At 42.9% G+C, this 27,905-nt stretch overlaps 1 protein-coding gene across 17 annotated transcripts in view; it reads left to right on the top strand.

Moving 5' to 3' along the window:
* The first annotated feature begins 2,750 nt into the window (after nt 1–2,750).
* The window catches only part of PTPRT (protein tyrosine phosphatase receptor type T), a 568,067-nt gene continuing 542,912 nt past the window's right edge, over nt 2,751–27,905 (top strand). For 14 of the 17 annotated variants that reach the window (XM_083618319.1, XM_083618332.1, XM_083618326.1 and 11 more), the window contains exon 1: nt 2,751–3,571. In XM_083618319.1, coding sequence (XP_083474445.1) covers nt 3,502–3,571 — 70 coding nt within the window. In that variant the 5' untranslated portion in view covers nt 2,751–3,501. The remainder of the gene's footprint in view (nt 3,572–27,905) is intronic. The other 3 variants (XM_083618325.1, XM_083618323.1, XM_083618333.1) reach the window with 1 other exon arrangement.

Here is a 27,905-nt window from a genome sequence, read left to right as displayed (position 1 = left end):
TTATAATTCATGGAGGCTCAGAATGTGCGCCACACAATCCACTAATGATGAGAGGTCTGCTTCTTCTGCTCCAAGATCATGCACTTGTGTGAAGAGAGTAGGCTTTTGTATTATGGAGCACTAGCAGTTCCAGTATTTTCAGAAGAGACATTTCAAGGAAGTGTGTTGAATGGTTTCTTTAAATGTAAAGGTTCATCATTGTTCCACCCGATGTGTATGTCTTTAAGGGGCCAGAGCAAGGGCCAGAGCAAGAATAACGAGACCCAGCTTTACAGCTGTGAAACATAGCAGGTGCTGCTGAGTTGTATTTGATTAAGGTGTGTCAGCATTTGGGTGTAGTATATAAGGAGCAGCACCTAGCTCTCCCATTACCCTGGGGGATGGGTTGGTGGTTGGGTCTGGTTTGGTTGTTAATGTATTTAGTGTAAAAGGAGTTTTTGCTTTTCTTATTAAAACCTTGTTTAAGTTATTTTTGAGTCCTTTTTTTTTTGCATTGTCTCCCCAGCAAGCTCTCTGCAGCACTACCATACTGCAAACAGTCAACAAAGTGAACTTCAGAATGTCATAACAAAAAAAAAAAATTCCTTCCAGTAGCACCTTAAAGACAAACTAACTTAGTTGGTCTTTAAGGTGCTACTGGAAGGAAAAAAATTTTTTTGTTTTGACTATGGCAGACCAACACGGCTACCTATCTGTAATTCAGAATGTCATAGAACTTAAGGTATATCCAGCTGCAGTGCAGACCTAATGGGGAATGTGTCAGCACCATTCACAATAGATGTAGGTGCAAAAGAAACAGAGAAAGGTAGATTTTCCTCCTGACACTTCAACACCTGCTGGTAACCTGAGATAAACTCAGGGGTCTAACACAGCTGTCTTATATAAACTGTCTTTTGTACTACTAGCTGTTGCAATGAAAAAGCTTTTTCACCTGTTATAATTTAGAGAGTGATCATGGACATTTTTACATCTACTGGCTGCTGCGCAACCCTATGGATACCCACTCTGCAGTGAGTTCCAGTGAATTGTCTTGCATAATGCAAGTGGTGTTGGCTGGCTGGCTGCTGAGTCCCAACAAAGTGTGTCGGTAACCACAACCCTAAAATAGCACCAACCTTTCTGACACAGCGTCTCCTTGCTGGCTGGCACCCATTGAACAAGTTGTTACAGTTGCATTCCTCTCTCTTTTTTCATTTTGTGGTTTTTGCACAGAACATTGGAGCTGCCTTCTGCTGAGTCGGACCATTGGTCCATGTAGTTTAGTACATTGACCGGCAGCTTCTCTCCAGCGTTTCAGACAGAAGTTTCTCCTGCCCTACCGGGAGATGCTGGGGATCAAACTAGGGACCTTCTGAATTTATGGCAGATGCTCTGTCACTGTGCTATTACCGAGACAGGGAAATTCTTCAGACTGTCTCTTCTAGTTGCTTTTCATTGCTATCGGCCAGCTTCTTGAAATGATTTAAAATTAGCCTATCCCCCAGGGTGGTGGATGCAATTCCTTCCACTTTGGTCTCACCTATAAATCTGGAGAACAGTTCTGTGCTGCAGTACTTCAGCGTTGACAGCTTTGTAGTCCAGGGTTTGGACTCCAGTGCTACACCAAGCTCTCTTATCATTTCACCTGGGTAATGTTCTCTGTCCTTCTTCTAAAATTGCCAGTCTACCCATACGTTCCTCATCTTTTGATTTCCTCCTCTCCCTGGCACTCTGCCCCCTCAGGTTGCTGAAGGGGTGGTGGTGTAATATGGAAATCAGTTACTCTTAATGCAACAGTACCCCCTACTGGCCATGCGGGGAGTACCGCCGTTCCAATACACGGTATCCATCCAGTATATTCGAATCAAGTTGCTGTCTGAAATTAGTGCCATCGGCGGGGGGTCTTTTTGAGAAGGGGGGGGGGAAGGCATGGTGGGGAGGTGGGGGTGGAGAGGCACTGTAGAGCGACGGTATGAGGCAGGATTATTAACAGCGCCATTAAAATAGCCGAGGAAGCTGCGCTCGTTAAGTCGGAAGCGCTTTGACTGAAACGCACGCAGAGACCCCCACAGAGGAGCGCAAAAAAGGCGTCCTTTGAAAGTTAAGAGATGCCATCAGAAACTCATCTCCCGCCGTGCCGGCGATGAAACCGGGGATGGGGTGGGGAGAACTAGGGGGCTCCTCGGCGGCCTTTCCCCCACCATCTCTCTCTCTGTAAACCCAAGATCGGGCAGCAGATGCGTCGCCACAGAGGTTGGCATTTGCTGCTGAAGCAAGGCGCGCTAGCTAGGTGACTGGATGGAGAGGTGCCAAGCGAGGCGTCCGCGACCACCCCGCGCACCCTTCGCTTTCCGGAAAGCCGAGCAGGTCGTGGGTCGCCTCGCCTCGCCTCTGCGCGGCTGCTTCGCGGGCGCGCGCGTTTGTGTTGTGTTGCGAAACCTTGCGAGCGCGTGATGCCTCGCTCCCCGTGTGCGCCTGCTGAGCGTAGGTATTTAGCAGCCAACTCTATCCGAAGTTAAGTGAATAATGACGAAAATTACTATTTTCAACTGGAAATGTCTGTAAGCGCTTTAGAAGATTTGATCTAATAATGGCCTCCCTGGAAACCTTGCATTTTGGTGACTTTCATGCTCCTAGCAGGGGGGCTCATCTTCTCTTCTCTCTCCTTAGCGCGGCTTAACCGCAATCCTTATTATGCTCTGGCTGAGCACGAAAGGGGTGTGTGTGTCGGCGTGCGTGCGCGCGCGCCAGCGGGAAGGTTGCTCCCCCACTTCTCTTCATCGCTTTCCCTTCGCTCGACGTTTCCCCTTCTTCGCCACCACGAGAATCACCAGGCGGCTCTTCAAAGGAAACCCACCTCAGCTGCGTTCGCAGTTGCTTGTTGTCGCTGCTGCTCCGTTACAAAAGCAGTCGAGAGAGGCTCTTGGCACCGAGGTGGCACACAACGCAAACGCGCTGGGTGGGGAAGCAACACCCGGGCACTCTTCCATTGATTTCGCTTTTGCGAGTGCTCCAACTCCTCTGCCTCCTTGCAGGAGTCCTTTCTCCGGCGTCGAGTTCCCGTGCAGAAGCATCATCTGCTTAATTACATTGATCTCCCCCTCCCTCCCTCTTCTCTCGGATCGCCTTGTGCCAAAACAAGACGGGATGCATTATTGGGGGTTTTGCAGTTGCTGAGGTCAAGGCAAGTGACGGGAGCGAGTGCGTGGCGTCCGCCCTCCCCTACTCTGAGCGAGAGACGGCGAGCGAGAAAAGGCAAGCGTTAGGACTCGGGGGAAATCTCTCTTTCTCTGCCCCCCCTTCCTCCTCCTCCTTCCCCCTTCGCTTCTTCAATCAGCTTGTGCTACTCATCAGATCAGGGATAGCTGAGGCTTCAGCTGTGTGCGCCAGAGAGCCGCTCTCCCAACTCCTCGGTCGTTCCAATGCAAGGGATGTTTGCAAGGCGCGCGGAGAACCACCGGCTGTGCTGCTGCTGCTGCTCCCACTACCACCCTGGGCAGGGGATGTGAACTCCCTTAAAGAATGACTAGGATTGCCACGATTGCCATTCTTTTGCAGCTGTTGCAAAAAACCGGGGGACAGGGCTTCGCAGGTAAGGGGCGTTGGGCTCTCGCCGCGTGCCTCTGTGCAGCGGGAGGAGGTGGGTGTCTTGAACTCCGAGCAGCGCTCCTCAAGACGACTGTGGGTTGCGCTGCGTCGCGTCCTCCCTTTCCTTCCGGGTGTGTAGCTGCGAGTGTGAAAGGCTAGGTCAGATGGCCATTCCTTGCACGTTGGAAGCTGGACTCCTGGCACCGCTTACTTGGGAGTCAGCTCCATTGAACTCAGTGGGACTTGCTTCTGAGTCGACCTGTATAAGTTTTTTTTTTATATATATAAATGCATTGTATTGGCTGGCTGTCTTGGCTTGTGGGAGATTGACTTCGCATGATGGGTGTTCAGAGCTTATCTGGCAAGCTCTAGGTAGAAGCTGAGCTATAGGGAATATAGGCGTTTTGCGTTTTCCTTGCCCGTCTTGTTACACACGGGCAGCCATAAAACGCCAATCAGGAGGCAGCCTTGAGCTTATTTACCCGGGAGTAAGTCCCATTGAACTCAAGGAAGCTTGTTTCTGTGTAGACATGCATAGTATTGCACTTTCTTCAAGTGTGATGAAGGCAGCTGAGGAACGTGGCTTCCACAGGCACCTGAAAATAAGGAGGCAGGTTAGAGTATTGTTGGCTTTCAGTATCAGAAATGGAACTTCCAAATAAACTCTGTGTTGTGTTTGGCTTCATGGGAATTTTTTGTTGGGGGGCACCATTAGACATGTCTTTATATTTTAGGGAGCCTGTTTTTTTTTTTTTAAATGTTGTGCCTTGTGTGATATTTGAAGGCATTCCTTCCTTTGCGGAGTCAAGGCACTCCAGTCCTTTTTATAGTAAACAGTTGGTCTCCCATCAAAGGAGGAGGAGGAGTGCCAAGTGTTTCAGAAATGTGCCACATCAGGTTGAGGAGTCCGGCTGTACCTTTAAATCACAACTTGGGAATGTTTTAATTGAAAGTTCATTGGGTAACTCCTCCACCCCTTTCCCCACCAACCTCTGGGATCTAAAGGGCTGGAATAACTTTCTTTGGATGGCTGACAAGTCTGATTTGTTCTTTGACACTTGTCCCGTCGCTGTCATTTTAATCTTGAGAGAGGTTGTGTCTTGGAGCATACACAGCCAAAACCTAGAAGCCCTTTGGAATCTCATTCCCTTCATTCTTCAGTCGGAATTTCCTTGTGAGAGATGATTCCTCACATGGTTTCTTTATCCTGCTGTAAATTTCTCCCCCTCCTGCAGCCGTGTAGATTCCTCACATGCTTTCTTTGTCCTACTGTGGACTTTCTTTTATTTTTAAAACTCTGTCTGAAAAGTAAATAATAATTACCTAGATTTAAGAAAATGTCCATCTCACCTACCCAGTTATTGAAAATTATTATTTTAAATGCCTACAACCCATTTATGGAGACAACAGCTGTAAGGCATGGCTACTTGGGTATTACAAGTATTGAGGCTCGACTCCAGCAACCTTCAGGCTTGAGTGCAATTCAGCAGAATGGTCTTTTGGGCTAAGAAGATGCTGAAAGATCAAAGAACTCTTGGCTGCTCTGTGAAATATACTCCTATTGGCAGAGCATGCAAATAGGGAGATCACTGTTCAGAAGCCTGCAGAAAAATCTCTCCTTGAAGGCTTCTACTGAAAATGTTAAACTTAACTTTAAAAAAGGAGGGAATCATAAAAATGGAAGTGACCCTATTAAGCTCTGCAAAAGGCAGAGTGATCTGCATGACGGGCAACAGAAAGTAACTGACTGAGTTACTGTATTCTGGACTTTCCTGGTCTGGTATGGCTCAGATGTTTTGGACCACAACTCCCATCATCCCTGACCATTGGCCACACTGGCTGGGGCTGGTGGGAGATGTAGTCCAAAAGTTTATCAGATTGGGAAGGCTGCTATATGCCACGTATATAAAGGAATAAAAAACTGACAAATTCACCATTGTGACACTCCTCCCATAAGAAGGGAGTTCACTCAAATATAATTTCCACTGTTTGTGGCTGCTGAACAGAGGACTTCTGTGATGTGTAAATTTCAAGACAAGTTAAGTTTAGACTAGCATCCTGTTCCTACACATATTGACATGGAAATAATCCCCCATTTTCAGTAGACTTGCTTCTTCCTCTTTTAGGATTGTTACGTGAATTATCAACTTGTGCTTGAATCTTTACCATGTTGCATTCTGTAGAACTTGCTTCACGCTTGCATCATCAAAAAGCGGTGATCATATGAGCATTTGTTCTGCACCAACTTCCACTTGACTCAGCAGAACTTGCATAATATTTGTGTATTGCCCATTACCATTATTGGTAACACAGCTTGCTAATGGCAGATCCCCTACCTGGAGGGGCAGCCTGGAAGGGGGGGGAGAGAATCTGCAAGATGGGGTGAGGGAGTAGACTGAGAGTTCATTATCAAACAGTAGCACTGTGGTCCTTTAATCTGAGTTTTGGTATCAATGTCTAAACTTTTATAAAGCAGAGGAGGAGGTGGAGGTGGAGCCAGAAATGAGAGATGGCGAACAAATGTAATTATAAAACTTAAAAGTGAATTGGGCCCCACAGATTATCCAATGGGTCAGAAGCTTCCATTATCACTGTTTGTTAAGGAAGAAAGCCAGTGTTTGCTTTCTGTGATTGTGAATGCCACCTTTCACCCCCTCCTTCAGTTGCCTGCTTTGCTGCTGAAAAAGATAAAAGAATCTTATTTGTAGAAATAAACATGACTTGGTGAGCCACTTTTGTAAATGAGGTTATGGGAAGCGCTGCCTGTTTTATTTTTAAGATTAAACTTAACCACCGAAGACTTAATGCCCTGTAACCAATTTGCACAGCTAATACTCTGATAATGAAAGCAAAGATGAAATAAACGTTCACAAACGCCTCACCTCTCTGATGGATTTTCATGCCTTAACCACATGAAAGCTTCCATCTGTTGCAGCCAGTGTATTTTCCCTGTTGTCCATCAGATGGTGCTGCCTTCATAACTATTAGATGCAATTATAGACTTGTCCACACAGGCTTTCTCATTGAGCTATGCTTTCAGTGCCTTTCCGTCTTCTGTCAAAACTTGCAGGGTGTCCAGTTCTTTGAAGTTGGCTGTTGGAGTTTTGTTACTTGTTTGCAAAAAAATTGGATCGCAGAATATTGGGCCAAGATTGAAAAACCCAAGACTGAAGTGATATCTTGGTACTGCTTACATCTCCATGTCCCATAGAAGCCAGTGGAGCTGAGGCAAATGCAAATTACAGTCTTGTTTCTTGTGAAATTCTTGACCATCAACTAGTAGACTTAGGCTGCAGTCCTAACGCCACTTACCTGGAAGTAAGCCCCACCAAATTAAATAGGACATACTTCTGAGTAGACATGGTTAGGATTGCACTCTTACAGCAGTACAGTGGTACCTCGGGTTAAGTACTTAATTCGTTCCAGAGGTCTGTTCTTAACCTGAAACTGTTCTTAACCTGAAGCACCACGTAGCTAATGGGGCCTTCTGCTGCTGCCGCACCACCGGAGCACGATTTCTGTTCTTATCCTGAAGCAAAGTTCTTAACCCAAGGTACTATTTCTGGGTTAGCAGAGTCTGTAACCTGAAGTGTATGTAACCTGAAGCATCACTGTAGTTTTCAAAATTTCCTGCTACAGAGAACACATTCCACACACATTTATCTGCTGATGAACTGTTGTCTTCTGTGGACAGTTATAGGGAGGCAATGACAGCTTGTGCAGAGAATATGTGTGAACTGAAAGTACCTTCTAGAGGCACTTCTGAAAACCTCCACAGCTGCATATTGCATGGGGAAGATTGGTAGTGATGAACAGAGTGGGAATCTTCTCCATCATTAGTGATTTTGTCACTGAGAAGCCCTTGGTAAGCTTGAATAAGAAAAATCCAGCAATTTCCCCCCCCCCCCCATACTTTTGGAAAGACCACAAGTGGGACATGAAACCCGTAGTTTTCACCTGCTGTATTTGCCTCCAGTATTCTGTGTCCCGCTGCTTCTGCACATAAGAGATCCCATTTAGATCTCTCAGTGGCTATTAGCATTGATAGCTACCCTTCATGAATGTGTCTATTCATCTTACAAAACCATCTAAGCCAATAGCCATTACCACGTCTTGTGGCAGTGAATCCTACAAATTACGCATTGTGCAAAGGGCTTTGTTCTGCTGGTCCTGAATCTATAGCCAATCAATGTCTTTATGTGAGTTCTAGGATGACGGGCTTTCCAAAGTTTGGAAAGCTGCGTCTTAGCACTTCACATTTTGGGTGGAAACAAATGACTGTTTGCCAAATGGGAATGTGTCACAATTAGGATGCAACTGACAGCAAGCCAGGACAGTTTCCCCACACATCGGTGGAAGTTCTCACTTTGCTGTAAAGTGATCACTTCTCACATAGTTCTGTGTACCACTTGTTAAACAATCATCTGTACTCATCTACTGTTAGAAGTTCCTTGCCAGACTGCTGCTGCTATTTCCTAACATGCATACCACTTGTGGCGAATGATCAGTGTTTTCTCTGCAATTGCTCGCTGGAGCAAATGTGCTTCTGCACTTAAAAAAAAAAAAGCATGTAGGTCTTCCCTTAGGACTTTCAGATTTGTTCCATGGGTTTTCTTTGCAGGTTAGAATAGTAGAACGTTTCATGTACTCTTTACATTGGAGTAGTCCATTAGCTTCAGAGTTGACATCTGTGGGGAGTGAAACACAGTATGTTTCATAAGTTCCCCTCGGACAGCAGTATTCCATTTCAGCATATGTTAACTCTAACCACTGGCAGAATTCTTATTGGCATATGCAGTTTGCATGAGCTTCACCAGTAAAGAATGGAGGGGAGTCTACCATGCTGTTGTTTACTATTGATACTGCTTTGGACTTACATATGAAATATGTTCTATGGAAGATCCCTGAATTAAGCAATCCGTAGCATTGGATAACCACTAAGGGCATTGAAAATGGGTTGAGGATGGGTATTCCAGCATGACAATGACCCAAAACACATGGCCAAGGCAACAAAGGAGTGGCTCAAGAAGAGGCACATTAAGGTCCTGGAGTGGCCTAGCCAGTCTCCATACATTAATCCCATCGAAAATCTGTGGAGGGAGCTGAAGGTTTGAGTAGCTACACACCAGCCTAGAAATCTTACTGACTTGGAGAGGATCTGCAAAGAGGAGTGGGACAAAACACCTCCCGAGATGTGTGCAAACCTGGTGGCCACCTACAAAAAACCTCTGTAATTGCCAACAAGGGTTTTGCCACCAAGTACTAAGTCATCTTTTGCAAAGGGATCAAATACTTATTTCACTCATTATAATGCACATCAATCTCTGACTTTTGTCTTCTGGGGGTTTTCCTTTTGTCTCTCACAGCTACAATAAACCTACCATTAAAATTATGGACTGGTCATTTCTTCATCAGAAGGCAAACGGGCAAATTTAGCAGGGGATCAAATACTTTCCCCCCTCACTGTATAAGTAAAACCATTCCATCTTCTAGCTACCTAACAGGTACTTACTTGGTGCCCAGCCCATCAAGTCATTTTCCTGACTCTTAAGATAGTTTCCAAAAAGTGTTGCTAGATTTTTGCCTTTTGGGGATTTTATTGTTTTATCTGAATAGCCGTTTTTAGTTTCACTGTATGTTGATATATTAGCATGTGTGTGTGTGTGTGTAGTCATATACACAAATTTTTGGAAACCACTTAGAAAACACATTATTTTTTGCCTCTTAGAAAACACATTTTTTAATATGAAAAAATACGAAATTCTATAGGTATGAATTAAATAAATAAATGCAACCCGGTGCCTTGTTATCATCCAGAATGCAAGAGCGTCTGGGGGGAACTTTGTATGCCTCGAGGTTTGTTTTGCCCTTTTCTCTGACCTTTCCTTTACATTACAAATTTTAGCTGTAGCAGAGGCGTCATTTTCCTTCCAAATGTGTAGAATGATATGAACGCTTGGAATATTATCAGATGGACCATTGCGAAGAAAAATACTACATCATTGTATGAGGCCGCAGTTAAGGGCATTTTTGGCGGTAGAGGCAATGAAAGTTGGAAGTGGGTGGGGGCAGAAATGCAGAGAGATTTGGGAGTATAGTTAATTCACGTTACTAGCCCCCTGCCTTTGGTATGTTGGTCCTGTGCAAATGTAAGATGCTGAATGTGGCAACTGTTAACAATATAGCAATTTAACTCCAAAATCACTTTCCCTTTCCTCTGGGGAACTCTTAGCTGTTCAGTCCAATGTTGTTTTCCTCTTGGCTGGCTTGATTTGTTTTTGCATAAAAGAACAATTAATGCTAAAAAGGCACTTGGAAAATAACAGCAGGAACTGGGTCTTTGCGTGTAAAAAGGCAAATGGTTACTGTACCTCCAATTTATATTGCATCCCCCCTTTTGCAAATGTTTAGCCTTCTCTCTACACACTGTTTTGTCCTGTGTTCATTTGAGGGAGCCCTAGAGCCTGCCACCCCATAAATGGTTTTTGGAAAAGTGTGTGTGTGTGTGTGTGTGTGTGTTAGACAATTATTATTGAATACTGAAGTATCCTTTCTTTAAAATAAGGGATCACTGTTAGTTGCCATGGAAACTACTGTGCTGTCCAAAAAGGTAGATCTTAGTTTTGTGGAGCAGAGATTGGAGCAAAGGTTATTTCTTCTGGCAACTACTATTTATGATGTGTATTAAAACCTTTTGCAGCTAATAGACAAAATAAGATAAATTGATTTTGAGTATTTGTGGCTTTGAACGCTCCCTTAGTTCATGGATAGTTCATAGTCCTTGCCTTTAGCTTTTTTAAATGTCTTACTTAGCTACCCCTCTACAAACAACTTACTTCTAGAGAAGTTGTGCTGAAGTCCAGAGGGTTACAGCAGAGAAAGAGTGATAAAAATTTGCTGTTGTTAAGCACATCCGCAGAAGAATGCAATATCTGTTTCCCTTATTCTTGTGAGGACAGCAGGTCACCTTTGAATGAATGGTGCTAAGCTAGGGAAGTGCCCACATCTGGCCAGGAGCAGGCTGTAGCTCAGTGGTAGATCATCTGCTTTGAATGTCAAGGTCCCAGCTTCATTCCCCTATCTCTTCAGGTAGGACTGGGCGAGACCCCCTGTTTGAGATCCTGGAGAGTTAACTGCCAAGCATTATAGGCAGTGCTAAGCTAGATGAACCCGGGGTCTGATTCAGTATAAGGTAGCTCCCCATGTTCCTATGTCCTTGGCCTAGGCCATGGTTCATTCAAGGCAAGTTCTTCCAGCTGAGCGGTTTGCCCCCAAAGCAGATGATGCCTCTGAGCAGACAGAAGCTGTGGCAGGTATGCTTAGACTGAAGTCCAGCTCCAAAGGACTTCTAGCAGATCCCTCACTGTGAGAAGTGAGGTTACAGGGAACCAGGCAGAGGGCCATCTTGGCAGTGGCGCTCTTCCTGTAGAATGCCCTCCCATCAGATGTCAAGGAGATAAAATAACTACAACTTTTAGAAGACACCTGAAGGGAAGTTTTTAATGTGTGGTGTTTTATTTAGGAGTTTTTATGAGTGTTGGAAGTCACCCAGGGTGGCTGGGGCAACCCATATATCCATATGGGAGAGGTAAATGAAAATAAAAATAAATGATGGAGACTGCAACAGCTATTCCCACCATCTTTTCTTCTTTGGTCCTCTCTCCTTCCACACCAGCTTGTGGCATATCTGTAGCTCTGTTTGATCACACATGTGGGAAGGGAAGGGAAACCTCTCCTTGGAGGTGAGAACTCCATGGCTTGATTCAGTGCTGGGAGCTAAAGGAATTCCTGGTCACAGCCCTGCCAACACTACCTGCGTGACAAAGATGGAAGCAAAATGCTTGGTTCTTTGGTCTCTGATCTTAAGAATGGTTTGCCATCTGGATAAGGTGGGACAAACTTCTTTGACGGCTTATTATGATACCACTTAAATAGTTACGTATTAATGTATACTGCTTATTATATTGCCTGATGGAGTTTTTTTTTTAATAGAACAGACTGGCCGCCTTCTTTGCATCGTGTGCAGTCTTATTATATGCACTTTCCCTTTGTTCGACTCTTTTAATAAACTCCCACTTCTCATCATGTGGCGTCATTTAGTGTGTGGAACTTCCTCCTCCCACTGGCCATTTTAATAAAGGTTATGCCTTTTCCCTTTGGATAACCTTCTCCTTGCAGATGGACTCTGCTTTTGCCGTTGTGGGAAGGTCATACCCATTAAGTCACAGCCATGCTGTTTCTAAATGAACAACACTCTGCATATAAACGATGACTTTCTCATGAGTCAGAGCTCTGTAGTCTGGCCCTGTGGGGTGCTGTAACAGCCTAAGCTCCCGCTGCAACTTGCTATTACAGCAGCCAAGGATCATATTTCCTTTATGGGGGGGGGGGAGAGAGAGAAAGAGAGAGAGAGAAATGTTCTGTCTAATCTAAGCTAAGCATATCACATGCATCTTTTAATCAGGCCTTCTGTTTTCTCTCTCTCTCTTCCTAATAGCAGATAAGTGCATATAATCTTATCATGCAGTGATTCTGAAATGCAAAAAATGCCTAGAACCAGATCCTGGTGCATTAAATAATATCAGAGGAGAGACTGTGATGACTTTATTAATATATAATGTAGCCCTTTGCTATAAAGTGAGCTGGTACTTATTTGGTGTCTGCCCTTGCATAAGGAAAGCAGAGCTTAGATTTTAGATATCCGTTTTCTGCAAACAAGGCTTTGTAATGAGCAAAGCACAGACCTTGAGTCAGATAACTCCCCACTCGCTTTACTCTTTGTGTTAATGCTGAACTGTTCTCCTTGCCTTTTTATTTCACTCAACCACACCGGAGCAGTAGGTTTTGCTTTACTTGTCTTGATTCAGAGTTAAGAATGGCAATGCTGGTGTTCAGTAAAAGTGGCTGGTGGAACAATCCTGTGCATAGCTGCTGAAAAGTCAGTCCTATTGAGTTCAAGGGGGTTTATTGCCAGATGACTGCATATAGGATTGCACCCTCAGCCATTTACTTGACACATGCATTTTAGATGACGTGGAGTTTGATGGTGGTGGGAGAAGTTTGGTAGGGGGACTGTTTGTATTGAGTAAATTAGTGAGAACAACACCAAAATCAATATATATCTATATGCAGGGTGTCATGTGGCACTTACTGTAACAACTTCATGGTTAGTAACGGCATATAGGTATTTTTCTAGGGGGGGGGAAAGCATTGGATGTTAATCAGCTGGTAACTGTGGCTTAAAAGTGTTGACTTGCTTGCACGAATGAGCTGAGGGACCACAGATAATTTCCATACCCCCTCCAGCACAAGACATTTAAAACACCACTGCTAAGACTGTCTCTCCCTAAATGGGTTTCCAGCTACCTGATATTTGCACCTGTTTTAAAAATTGAAAGGACTCTAGGTGCTGTGCAGGAAGGGGGAACCTGCGGCCCTAAAGGCAATCTGTCAATGTCTGTCTAAATCTGTCAGTTTTATTTTTTAACAGTTCAGATTTCCACATTTCTGCGTTAGTTTGTGCTTTTCTGTAGGTCTGCATAAAAATTCATCAGCATTTAGTGCAAATTTATAGTACTAATAATTTTCATTTTGCAAGGGATTTCCCCAAAATATTTTATATGCTGTTTTCACTAATATATGCATTTTTTACACATACATATTCACCAGAGCTTTCCAAACTGTGTGTCGTGACACATTAGTGTGTTGGCTGCAGTGTGTAAGTGCATTGCATAGATGCTCCCCGCGCTCTTCCCAGGGCTGGAATGGGGTTAGTTTAATCTCTGGTTTGCTAGTTAAAGTGAATTAATGTGTTGTGAAATAATGCATGTCAAAAAAGTGTGTCACCAACATGAAAAGTTTGGAAAACTCAGATATACACTACTCTGGTGCACATTATTTGTACGTAGAACTGTGGATTGCAAAATTCAGAGAAGTGCAAATTTCAAAGGAGAGATGTTTTCGGATTTGCATATTGTTTCAAGAAGTGCTAATTAGGTAGATTCACATTAAAATCCTCCCAAATGAAATTTCTCTCCCATTCCTGGTGACAATATGCAAAGATACTAGCTTGGAAATGTATGTACAGGCAAGTTGCGTATTGTAAGGGATGTGGGAGGCGCTGTGATCTGAACCACTGAGCCTCTTTGGAATGCTGATCAGAAGGTCAGCAGTTTGAATCCGCATGATGGGGTGAGCTCCCATTGCTTTGTCCCAGCTTCTGCCAACCTAGCAGTTTGAAAGCATACCAGCGTAAGTAGATAAATGGGTACCGCTGTGGCGGGAAGGTAAATGGCGTTTCCATGTGCTCTGGCACTTGTCCTGTTGTGCCAGAAGTGGTTTAGTCATGCTGGCCACATGACCCAGAAAGCTGTCTGTGGACAAATGCCAGTTCCCTTGGCCTGAAAGTGAGATGAGCGCCGCAACCTCATAGTTGCCTTTGACTGGACTTAACCGTCCAGGGGTCATTTACCCTTTTACCTGTGTACTGTAGGAAACTGAGAATGGATGCATGAAGATCCCCAAAAAGAAATGAGAGAGAAAACGACTGTTTTCTCAAAGCACGCCAAATGTTACTGGTGTCTTTTTACAAAGGATTCCTTTATTTTTCAGGGGGCTGATTTCAAAACTGACTTCTTCACTCAAAGGCATCTTCGGTCAAAATCACGTTTTCCTGTTACACTTTTGTGGTTACTGATTTTTAAGATGTAGGGAGCTCAGATGAAGGCAGCATCTGAATCCTCCTTGCTTCACAGACCCCCTTCACCGAACAGAGATAATATGTGTGTGTGTGTCTGTGTGCCCCCCCACTGTATATAGTCCTGACCTCCAGGTGTTCAGCAAGTGACATGAATGAGCCTGCTCACATACAGTTGTACGTGCACAGAATACTATTTCATGATTGGGAACTTTGCTTTTCCTGAATTGTCCACAGTTATGTAGAAGCAAACAAACAGAAAGCACCTGTCTAAGAAATGTCCTGCTGGATCAGGCCAAAGGACAATCTAATCTAGCATCCACACAGACCAAGCAGATGCCTACAGAAAGCTCATAACCAGGACAGCTCTCCTCCTTGTGAGTGCCAGCAACTAGAATTCCAAGGCATTCTGCTTCTGACAATGGAACATAGTCATCATAGCTTTTAGTCATTACCCTCCATGAATTTGTCCAATCCTCTCTTAAAGCAGGCCAAGTTGGTGGTCATCCACCACTATATCATGTGGCAGTGAATTCCATAGTTTAACGGTATGCAGTACTTTCTCTTGTCTGTCTCAAATTTTCCAATATTCAGCTTCCTTACATGGCCCTGAGTGCCAGTGTTATGGAAGAGGGAGAGAGAAAAACTGTACAGTGGTGCCCCGCAAGACGAATGCCTCGCAAAACGAAAAACGCGCAAGACGAAAGGGTTTTTCGGTTTTTGCATCGCTTCGCTAGACGATTTTCCCTATGGGCTTGCTTCGCAAGACGAAACGTCTTGCGAGTTCTTGCGAGTTTGTTTCCTTTTTCTTAAAGTCGCTAAGCCGCTAAGCCGTTAATAGCCGCTAAGCCGTTAATAGCCGCTAAGCCGCTAATAGCCGTGCTTCGCAAGACGAAAAAACCGCAAGACAAAGAGACTCGCGGAACGGATTAATTTTGTCTTGCGAGGCACCACTGTACTCACTTTCTTCACACTATGCCTAAGTTTGTATACATTTATCAATTTCTCTTATACTTGTCTCTTTTTCTTTGAACCAAAAAGGTCCAACTTTTGTAAGCATAGGGTAGTTGCTTCATGCCTTTGGTTGCACTCTACATTCACGTTTCTGTGGTACCAAAATTCAGTCATCTCAATCCTATTTACCTTATTCACTGGCTTCTGGCAAATGTGCCACACAGAGAACTTCTTGTCAAAAGCTTCTGTAGGCTTAATAGTTGATCTAAAACTTGATGACGCTCAAGCGTTACTTCTGATTAAAAAAAAAAAAAAGTTTTGCAAATGGTTTGCCCTGGAGAATTAAATTCTTTCTGGAGAAGCAAATATCTTAACAGCGCAGATAAACATGTAGCCTCGATACAGTATATTGGACTTCAATAACTGTAGGATATAGTTGTGATGACTCCCTCCCCTGTTAGATTTGTGTAGGCTTTGGAAGTTTTGATTTATTTAAAGTCTTTTAAACCTGCTCTTCAGCTGAAAAAGACTCCTAGCTTACAGTAATCAATAATAAGTTTGTCCCTGCCTTTGGAATTACAATGTAAGAGACATGACACAAAAGGAAAAGGAATTGGGAGGGAGGAGGAAAGCTTGGGCACTTCTTAGTTATAAGAATTTTATAAAAGTTCTCCCCCCCCCTGGGGAATCAGCTGTTCCTTGTAGGAGTAAAATAACCTCCACATATGGCTTATAAAATATGCTTTGATTAGCTACAGGGTTTCTTTCTTGCTGTCCCTTGGTCCTCTGGCAATAGATATAGAGTCTGGTGTCCTTCAGAAATTCCCCTGTTGTACTCATTTGCTTCACTTTGTGGTGTGTGTGTGAGAAAGGGGGGGGGGATGGCTCCATGTTAGAATTCTAACTGAGTTTTAAATAGATTTTTTTTTTCTTTATAAATTTAGTTCTCATTAAAGTCACAAGTGATTAAATCCACGGAGCGGTCTCCAATTAAATGTAGCTTGTTTGACACTGCATTCTGTTAGTGTGACTGTCTGTAAAGTGGCCTTTGCGCATAAGTATCAAGCATTCAGCCTGATATCAAAGAGGTTATACCGTGGAATGTCTTCCTCCACAAACTCCTTCCATGCCAGTAGAAGATCTCCCTCCCCAGCTTCAGCTGTTTGCTGGATTTTGTTAAGTTTCTACAAATGGGTTTTACACAGTTTGAATTTTAACTTTTTGATTGGATTGTACATACTATCTGGCATATTTTGCACGCCATAATAAAATGAGAACCTGAGCGAGCATGAAGATAAACTGGAACACGTTGGATACCAATGTAGGGGTGGCAAACTCACCGATAAGCAAGCATGCTTTTTTATCTGGCACAGAATTAACCCCAGAGGCTGCCAGTGCCAGGGCCCGAGAAATTAGAAGTCAGCGAACAGTCTCTGAATAATTAGTTGTCCTTACGTGAACTTGCTAAGTAAATTGTATCTTTGCATAAGTATGTTTGTATAATACTATACATATGCATGGCTGTGTCTTCCTTCTCCCTTTGGTACAGCAATGAAATACCCATTATTTTAACAGTGGAGCTTGGTAGCAAAGTTGGAGAGCAGACGTTTTTAGCTTGGCAGTTTGCAAAATCTTGGGATCTAAATAAAAACAAGAGACATGGTTTTGATTAAACTCAGCTACAATAACCATCATGGCAGCTAAGCACTAATAATTTAGAGAGGGCAATTGTAGGTATGCCTATACAGTGGTACCTCTGGTTACATACGCTTCAGGTTACATACGCTTCAGGTTACACACTCCGCTATCCCAGAAATAGTGCTTCAGGTTAAGAACTTTGTTTCAGAATAAGAACAGAAATCGGGCTCCGGCAGCGCGGCAGCAGCAGGAGGCCCCATTAGCTAAAGTGGTGCTTCAGGTTAAGAACAGTTTCAGGTTAAGAACAGACCTCTGGAATGAATTAAGTACTTAACCCAAGGTATCACTGTACTAGTCTTGATATCCAAAAGGAAGGCAGACATCTCATGAACATTCCTTACCCTAGCAATTGAGAAAAGTCAAAAGTCCTCATTGTTTAAGGGATCAGTTACATATCCACACACCCACACAAATTTAAGCATCTTGGTAGTACTGTATAGGATTTTAGAAGAAAGTACCATATTCTCAGAGCAGTGGCAGTGGACTATAAGAAACATCTTGCCCTGAAATAAACTCTTTGTTGCCACAATATTTTGGAGCAGCAGAGCCAGGAGCCCCATGACACTGGATCTCACCCATGTCCTTGTGTAACAAGAATGTTTCTCCCCCACCCCATCCAGCAGTCCTGTGCACACCCTCATTATTGGATCTGGAGGGTTGGGGTTGTCAAGAGCAGATTTTGAGGGCACATAGAGTGGTTTGGAACGGGCAGAAGGGAAACTGGAATACCCTTTGTGCAAGTGGCTGGACATCACTAGAAGTTGCTCATGGTTTGTTGGCCTTGGAAGCACCTGGTATTCTTAAAGGTAAAGGTAAAGGGACCCCTGATCATTAGGTCCAGTCATCTCGCTTTATTGGCCTCATCTCGCTTTATTGGCTGAGGGAGCCAGTGTACAGCTTCTGGGTCATGTGGCCAGCATGACTTAGCCGCTTCTGGCGAACCAGAGCAGCGCACGGAAACGCCGTTTACCTTCCCACCGGAGCGGTACCTATTTATCTACTTGCACTTTGACTTGCTTTCGAACTGCAAGGTTGGCAGGAGCTGGTATTCTTAATGCCCCTGAAATAACAATACAGTATTATCTGCCTATTAATAGGAATTGGTTACTGCGAAGTGTTGTACGTAGGATTTTTATAATTATGCAAATAATTATGATTGAAAAGCAGTATACAAATACTGATAATGGATCCCGAGTAAGTTGGTTACCCAGAGTGAGTAATATAAGGTGAAAAGTTAGTCGTGACTAACCGAAGGCCAATTAGCTTCAATGAGAATTAAGTGCAACTAACTTAGGTTGCAGTCCTGTATACAAAGTCATGGACATTATGTGGATGTGTCTTTTGATAAACAAAACAGAGTGGATGGCTGGGTAGAGTGTGTGTATAAATTTAGCGGTGGTTAGTTTGTTTTTTGGTTGCTATCTTTTAATGTTGTCAGTATTGGTTTATAGATTATGAATGTTGTAGTATCCTATAATATGACTTTTGTTGTAATTGTGCTGTTTAGCTTATTTTTTTAGTTGCTTTACTAATAGATTGTAATTGTTTTACTGATGGTTTGTCAATTATTCTATATGACTGATGTTGTATTTTTTGATGCTCTATTTTGTTACTGTCATTTATTGCTTGTAAGCTGCTGTGCAATTCATGTGAATGAGAAGTGGAATAGAAATTTAATAAATTAGTCAATTAATCAAAACTATGGCTTCTTCCATAAAATTCTGTGAGTTGTGGTCTGGTCTGGTCAGGGTACTGAGTTTTGTTAGGAGACCCCCATTCCCTCCACCCCCGAGCTACAATTCCCAGAATGACCCAAAAACCAACCCCACTTCCCAGGGAACTCTGAGTATTGTAACTCTGTGAGGGGAATAGGGCTCTGATAACAGCTCACAGCATCCTTGGCAAATTACAGCTCCCATAAATCTTTGGGGGAAGCCATGACTCCTAAAGAGGAATAATAGTGCTTTGGATGTGTGGTGTGGATGTGACCACAAATATCTCTAGGAAGCTGACCAGTAGGACATGATGGTGTTAAGCAATTTACCATTGTTTGTTCCCAGTATCTGGCAATTAGAGGCATACAGCGTATGAACATGGAGTTAATGTGATAATGCAATTTTCTAAATTTTAATTGAGAGGTGCAAAACATTCTCTCCAGTGTAGTGAGATACTCTGCATATTCTTTGGAATAATTTGTGTGGTTTCCCAAAGTTAACGATGGCATTTGCATGATGATGATGTACTGCAATCATGACCCAATACAAATGCATTATCTATAATATGTAATTATATGTGGAAGATGATTAAAGAGTAATGCATTCCAAGATGAATATGAATTGAGGACATTTCCCTCTGCTTTCCTTAGCAGCTCTTTGTAGTGTTCACCATTAATTAGTCTCTAAGTCAGCACATTCTAGTTATTTTGAAAAATGAATCTAACATGTTTTCTTCAGTATCAGAGCTGTACTGAGATTATTTTTTGTCATCTGAGGGGGGGCGGGAAATGAACTACTTGCTTTTCTTTAGCTGAATATGGAGTGCAGTTCTCTTAATACCCAGATAGGGACCCTGTGGGGCTCCAGATCTTTTTGGAGTACAACTCCCATTATTCCTAACCATTGGCTGTGCTCACTAAAGCCACTGGGAGCTGGGCACCAATAAAGTCTTGAGGCGCACAGCTTCCCCATCACTGCCTTAATGGACAAATCTGTCTTCTGAATATATATTAAAGCTGTAAATTGTAGAAATAAGTTTCTACATGCAACTATTAAGCATGCACAGCCTTTATTTCACTAGGTAATAAAGAATGGTCTTCAAAGTTTTGAATGTGGAGAGTGAAATGCCTGAGTCTCTGGGCAGACGTTAGCTTCCCCAACTTGTAAATTAGGGCTGCATTCACTGGGCAGTTCATTGAATTCACCTGACCTTCCCTAACTGCATTATAAACCACTTCTGGAAAGCTCATAGAATGGAGCACACGATTAGGGCTCATTTCTGTGTTATTTGATTCCATTGGGAGCGCCATACCTCCAACATTTCTCTGGTGAAAATAGGGACGTCCTATTCCATCATCATCATGAGAATTGTTATGTATGGAAGTTCTCACCCTGGGCCAGCTGGGGGATACTGTAGATAGTTTTCACTCAGGTCGACATATGCAAATAAGGAATTGAAAGTGATGTTCAGTGATTGGATAGTTACAGAAAGTTGTTGCTGTTGTTTTGTAGTTGAGCTCTATATAAGCAGGTTGGCTGAACCCTTCAGCCCAGGTCTGTTCTGGGCCTGTGAATAAGCAAGAGCTGTTTGAAGAATCGCTGTGTCGTCGGATATGTTCACCCACAACTTAACAAGAATCATAATGATGATGATGTTATTATTTATACCATACTCATCTGACTGGGTTGCCTCATACACTCTGGGTGGCTTCCAAAATATATAAAAACATAATAAAACATTAAACATTAAAAAAACTTTCCTATACGGCCTTCAGATGTCTTCTAAAGGTTGTATAGTTACTTGTCTCTTTGTCTCGGGGGTCACATAACCTAAAAAATTGTGGGTGGGAAGGGAGGAAATTTGGGGTAGTTTACTGGCATATAGTTCTTTCTTGCCATTTTCATGGAGGAATCATGTGGGAGCAGAAGCACAGGTGTGTAAAGAGTAGGGAATAGCGATGTCGTCCAGCGATGTTTATTGTTGTGACACACCACCCCCCCACTGGTGTGAATAAAATTTAGCATGACATCCTGGTCAAAACCCCACACTTCCATAAGACAAGAGGTACTGCATTGTGAAACGAAGTTCACAAGTTTATAATGATTAGCATTATAGTCAGGAAAACTAATGCAATATTCCCCACATCTGAATACTCACTAGATTATCTGCCTGACTTTAATGGACCTTTGGAGTTGAGGATTGGCTCTCTGATATTCTAGGCCGATTCCTAGCATGTTTAACTTGTATTTTAAAGATATTAAGCTTCAAGCTTTCTTAATTAGTGAGATACAGGAGCGAAAAAAGCACACCACATCCAACTCAGTTCTTCAGAAACTAGCAAACCTGATTCTGTTTCGCCTTTCCAAAGTTTTGCCAATGCATGCTTTGATCACTGAGATGACTAGGGTGGCCCTTAATAATGTAATATTGATAACATTGCTAAGTATTAATTAGTATTTATTTAGGGATATATTTTTTTCTGTTTTGCACTAACTCATAATTCACCTCTGCCCCAGAGTATATCCTGAGGCCTCCCATCATCATAAACACCAGAAGAAAAAAAGTCAGGCTTTGGGCATGCAACCAGTGAGTGACATTCTCCTTTCTAAAGGTCTGGAAAGCCTGACATTCACATAGCTTTTAAATAGATGTTTTATTCTCTTCACCTTTGTCTGATAAGGGAATTTGTTTCAGGAATAGCAGTGGCATTTGTTGAAATTTAGGTTTACTGAAAATGGGTGGTTTCCCCCGCCTTTGGTTGGTTATCTCCTTAAGACCTGTATGAAGTATCAGACATATGCAAATATTGTTGGCTTTTGCAACAGAATACAATGGCTGTTTGAGGACAGTTGACAAAGGTATGCAGTGACATTAGTATCTGACTTAATCTGTCATATATGCAATGTTCACAGTTGTTGATAATGGTCATGGAATAATGGTGGGTGTGCAAAATCATCGATGGGAAAATGGTAGGCTGACTCCCACCCATGGCTTGGGCAAGAGGGGCTTCTTCACCCATGGAAGGTCTTTGCTTATGGTGTTGGACTGTGTTCTGTTGCCTGATGAAAAAGACTATTTTTATTTCATCAAATGTTTGCCTTAGTGGACAGATAATATTTTATCCAATGATTCTCACTTTTCATCTGCAATGCCTATTTCTGCATTGCTTTTTTTTGTATACTGTTAGTTTATTATGAAATTGTGGTTTTACTTATCCTAAACTACTCTACGCACCATATTCTGTGATCATCTGCAGGTCATTGGTTTTCTCCCAAGTTGGTGAGGCTTATTTGACAACAGGATATCAAACTTTGCAGTACTATGGAACACATAGCTGTCAACTTACAGATGTGAAAATAAGGGACCAGCAGCCAAAATAAGGGACCTACAGCCTCACCTGTTCCAGGCACTCCAGTCTTCCTGTCCTCCTGCAGTCTGGTCAAACTCATGCTGGTAGCTTCGAGAACACTGTCCAACCAACTTTGTAACCAGAGGTTCAACTGAATAGAATCTGAATCACATGCACCACAAGGCCTATGCAGCCTCAACTTAAGATGGCTCCCCGGCCTGGCTTTGCACTGCAAAGTTTGCAGCAGCACGTGCAACAAAATGGCGTCCAGCATTCAAAAAACCCCTCAGCTTGCATTAACTAGCCACACACAAGGCATGCAAGCTCCACTCCCCAGTCGTTCTTAGACTTCTTATTGGGTGAGCAACACAGCCAAGCAACACAGTTGGAGCCTCCCTCCTCCCTGGCCGGCAGGGAGGGAGGGAGAGGAGCTGCTTCCTTTGAAATTTAAGGGACATCATTTAAGGGACATTTAAGGGACATCCATCAATAAGGGACAGCAGCGGGACATGGCACTGGAATAAGGGACTGTCCCTTCAAATAAGGGACACTTGACAGCTATGATGGAACATTCTGCCAACAGAGATTCAGCAGACTTCTTCTGTTCCAACTTTTAAACACCTGCTGAAAACTTAACTGTTCTGCCAGGCTTATGCTGGCAATTAAATATTGTGGAATAAACATTGCGATATTCTTATCTGATTTTAATTTCTTATATAGTTTTTCTTGTATCTGTTTTCTTTATAAATTAGCAGTGTCTCCCTCTGTGTGTATAAATTTCAATTTAAAATAAATCAAATGGAGCTGATGGACCCAATTAAAAGAAATTAAAAGAAACAACTTTCAATAATAATAATTTATTATTTATACTCTGTCCATCTGGCTGGGTTTCCCCAGCCACTCTGGGCAGCTCCCAACAGAATATTAAAAACATGATAAAAGATCAAACTTTAAAAACTTCCCTAAACAGGGCTGCTTTCAGATGTCTTCTAAAAGTCAGATAGTTGTTTATTTCCTTGACATCTGATTGGAGTGTGTTCCACAGGGCGGGCACCACTACCGAGAAGGCCCTCTGCCGGGTTCCCTGTAACTTCACTTCTCGTTTATATATCTTGTCGAGTAAGTATTTCTGTATCTCTAATAAAGGGGTAGCTAAACTTTGGACCTCCAAATGTTGCTGGACTACAACTCACATTAGCCTCAGACAGCCTCGGGTATTATGGAATTTGTAGTCAAACAGTACCTGGAGGGGATACAGGTTAACCACCCCAGCTCTAATGTCTATGATCAGTAAAGTCTATGAACAACAAGAGAGATCTGGAGTAGTTTGTGTGTCCTCGATGGAACTACCTATACATTACTCTCCAGATAACAGAATATCCTATTTGAATGAGGAGTTGAAGCACACCTTAATAGTCTTAATACTCTCTCATCATACTGCAACCCAGGTTCATCCAGCGAAGTTGACAAAAGAAAATCCTCGTGCACAGCTTGGTGAAGACTTTAAAAATTCAGCATACATTTTAAGTGCATTTTCTGATTTTATGGTTAACTGGTTTCATGCTACGTCCACCTCTGCATCCTTTTGGTTTCCACATTGTAGACTGCTTAAAAACTATAGTAGTGAGTAGTATACAAATTATTTTAAACAAATGTCTAAACTATAGAATTCACTCTCATGTGATGTATTGATGGCTGCAAACCTGGATGGCTTTCGAAGGGGATCTGACAAATTCATGGGAAATAAGGCTGAAAGTGGCTGCTATTCATAATGACGGCAGTTTATGATCTCCAGTGTCAGAGGTGTTATGCCTTTGGATATCAGATGCTGAAGACCATGAATGGAGAGAGTGCTGTGGCACAGATGTTCTTCTTGTGGGCTTCCCATAGACATCTGCATGGCTCTCGGAACAGAATGTTGGAGTAGATGGGTTTTTCCCCCTGAACCAGCAGTGCTGCTCTTACGGGCTCTCCTCGTAAATGGACATGTTAGGGTTTTTTTTGCACAATGCCCAGACCTCTCTCCTCTCCTCTCTCCAACTAGCAGTGGCTCAATGGAATGCTTCTGGAACATTTAGCAAGTGTGAGTTCACTAGTTTAGAGCAGTCAGCAGTAATATCTATTTGTGCAATTACTTTTTAATTTGTTTTCCTATATACAGCACTGATCTATTACTTCAGGGATCATTCTGGGTTAATTAATTAGCAAAGGCATCCTGGGCTATTAGCAGCTGCTGTTTTCTTAGGCTGCTTCCTAGGTGGCTCTAGCAATTCAAGTACAGAATATGCTCTACGTTAGAGAACCCTTGAAATAGTTGCATGCCGTGGATTCCTATGTTTCCCCCCTGATGTCTTCATGCCTTTTTTGATATGATGGTGTTGAAAATCTATTTGGAGTTTGTGCATGCAAAATCTTGACTTGAACCCACTTCAGCTTTAGAATTGTTGACGAGATCCTGGAAGCATTCCAAAACAAATCAGTTGACTTAGTAAGAATTAAAGGCTCTGGAGAGAAGTAATTAGGTAAGCCAGGGATGGCCAGTGTTCTCTGACAATTCTACCAGGCATTGTTCACGGGGCCAGTACCATAAAATTAATGCAAAATTTTTTTTTCTTTCCAGTAGCACCTTAAAGACCAACTAAGTTAGTTCTTGGTATGAGCTTTCGTGTGCACGCACACTTCTTCAGATACCACACGTGCATGCACACGAAAGCTCATACCAAGAACTAACTTAGTTGGTCTTTAAGGTGCTACTGGAAAGAATTTTTTTTTTTTGTTTTGACTATGGCAGACCAACACGGCTACCTATCTGTAAATAAAATTAATGGTTGGCTGGTCAGGCTCTTGTTTATTAAAATATTTATATAACACCTTTCCCCAAGCATCACAGTGGCTAATGTAAAGCAATTTAAAATATGGTTACTTCTTTAGGGAGATTGTATGTTAACAGCCCACAATGGTTCGTCATCGTTTTGTCAATGTAAGCAAATGATTGAAAGAGAGTTGGCATGAAAACGCAGCCCTGTTTCACACATCTCTTTCTAGGCATCCAAGGATGAACTGTCATACTAGATGGTGTTGTGCATGTTCTTGTGGAAGGACACAATCACCCTGTGAAGCCAGGTGGGTATCCTATCTTATTGAGCCGTCTGAAGAGTCCTTTTCAGCTGATGAGGTCAAAGGCCTTTGTCAGGTCTTTGAAGGCGATGTCAGGTCTCTGCTCTCAGCATTTCTCCTGCAGCTGGCACAGTGAGAAAACTATGTTGACTGAGCATTCTAAAGACACACTGTGACTCAGGATAGCCCCTGTCCATGATTGATTGCAATCTATTGAGAACTACATGGGTAAAGGCTTTCCCCATGGTACTCAGTAGTGAGATTCCACATTCGTTGTTTCAGTCATGGCCGTCACCTTGGTTCTTGTAAAGGGTCACAGTGCTGGACTCCCACATGTCTTGTGGCATGGATCAGAAGAAGCCCATCTTCTCCAACACCGCAAGAGAAAGCTGTGGAGGTACATCATGAGGAAGGTGTTGAGGCCAGCTTTCAGCCTTGTGATTCCATCCTGTCCCAGGGCTTTCTGACGTGCCTGAGAGTTGATGTCATTCTTTAGTTTGTCAAGGGAGGGAGGGACACCCAGTTTTTCCAAGACAGGCACAGTCCGGATACTGTCAATTTCTTAGTTCGAGACCATGTTTCCCTATGAGTACAGTGTTTGATAGTGCTTTGCCCATGGGCTTCCTCTGTTTGCTGCGGTCTATGATAGTCAATCCAGACAAGTTTTTCAGTGGTGCGGTTTTCCTGACAGTTGGTGCAAAGGCTTTCTTCATGCCTTCGTACACTTTGCGAATGTTACCTTAGTCAGCGGCATGACACATAATAACGGAGCTGTTACCGCTCTTGGCTGGGGTTTACATTTGCATCAACAAATGCAGTGATCTCTAATTAACCCAAGGAAAGTATGGTTGAAAACACTCTGAAAGTCTTTGCACAGACATGAGTAGCATTCTGCCGATAGCAGCTTCCATCCGCACATCCTATAGCTCTAATTCTGACAGGAGCATCCCGCAGTTGCTATTTTTCAAGAAGAAAAAGCAAGGCATGATAAATGCATTTAACATATCCTCTCTCTTTTGGCCCTTAATCATCTTAAGCTGTGGCTGCAGCTTTGTTGTTTTTAGATTGTATTGTGGTTTTAAGAATATCATGAGCTCTCTTTTTTTTGTTGCTGTATAAAAAAAGAAGATACAAATATTTTGGAGTAGAGGAAGCATGGTTGTTCTTAAACTCTTGTCTGCCAGTAGGCAAACCACTGCAAATTCAGCATCAGCAGAGAAATTTCTTGCTTCTCTTTTAATCAAGTAAATGGAAAGTGGGAGCACGGGCAGTGGGTGTGCCAGTGAGAGAGAAATAAGAGCTTCATGGAGAACAGTGAACTATATTCATATCATGGTTAAGGAAGGGCAAGAGGATTGATGGAGTTCCCAGGTGCATTTAGCCACTTTTGGACTTTCTGTGCAGGCAAGTGGGGGAGGGAGATTTAGTGCCTGAGATTGTTAGGCATGAAATGTTGACAGTGTTCCATCTAAACCATGCATGGCTAACTGCCTGAGGATTTATTTTATCTGTTTTAAACTGCCTTGAGTTCTTTCTGTAGGAAATGTGAGATGTAAAGAGCCAGGTTGCATACACACCATGGATTAAAAGCCCATGACTTCTTCCAAAGACTTCTGGAAACTGTACTTGACTCTTCACAGAGCTACAATTCCCAGCACCCTTAATAAACGACACTTCCCAGAATGCTTTGGGGCAGTCATGCTTTAAATGTATGCTGTGTATGAGCTGCAGTGTGGTATAGTGTAGTGGTTAGAGCATTGAACTGAGGAGACCAGGCCTCAAATCCCCACTCAACCATGAAGCTCTCTGGGTGACATCTCAGAGTTGTTCTGAGAACAAAATGGAGAGGGGGGAAGAAACATGTCTGCTACTTGAGCTCCTTGGAGGAAAGGTATGATAACAATGTAAAAATATATTAATACTTGTGGTGATGCTTCCCAAAGGGATTCTCTTTGATTACAAGTTTCACTTCCTTCTTAGGAACAGATCTCCATTGCAGTAATGTACTTCCCTCCTACCCTGAAGGCTCAAGCACCTCTGCCCCCATACCATTTTAACATGAAAAATACTCTTACCTAATCCTACCCACTAATAACATCACTGTGTTCATTCTGAATCCCTATTCTGTCATTTGTAGCATTGGCTACTGCTTTGGTGTCGGCTGCAAATGTGATGACCATCCTCTCAATACCTTCACCTGAGTCATTTATAAAGACATTGAACCACAACAGGCCCAGGACAGAACCCTGCAGCACCCCACTTGTCACTTTCCCCCAGGACGTTGATGGACCATTAGTGAGCACTCTTTGGGGTCGGTCATTCAAGCAGCTGCCAATCCACCTAATGATAAACTCATCCAGCCCACATTTTACCAGCTTCTCTGCAAGAATACAATGGGGAACTTTTTCTGAAGCCTTACTGAAATCAAGATACACTACATTCACAGCATTCCCCTTGTCTACCAAGCTTGTAACTTGTATATATAAATAAAGAAATGAGAGTATGTGATATGATTTGTTTATGAGAAACCCATACTGGGCCTCAATAATCACAGCATCCTTTTCTAAGTCCTCATAGACCAACTGTTTAATTATCTGTTCTAGGCCATTTCCTGGTATCAGCATCAAGATGACTGGTTGATAGTTACCTGAGCCTCCCCTCTCCTTTTGCAAATGGATACAACATAGCAGAACACATGGGTACACCCACAAACAAACTCACATTCAAGCCTCTGAAAAAAATGTCAAGTAACCGGCCTTAATCCCAAAGACACAAACTCACTCTCTTCAGTCTCTTCCAATAATCCCT

Source organism: Podarcis filfolensis, assembly GCF_964270895.1.
Source record: "Podarcis filfolensis genome assembly, chromosome: 6".
Classification (NCBI taxonomy): domain Eukaryota; kingdom Metazoa; phylum Chordata; class Lepidosauria; order Squamata; family Lacertidae; genus Podarcis; species Podarcis filfolensis.
Note: the sequence above shows the minus strand (reverse complement) of the source record. Positions and strands in the feature narration are given on the sequence as shown.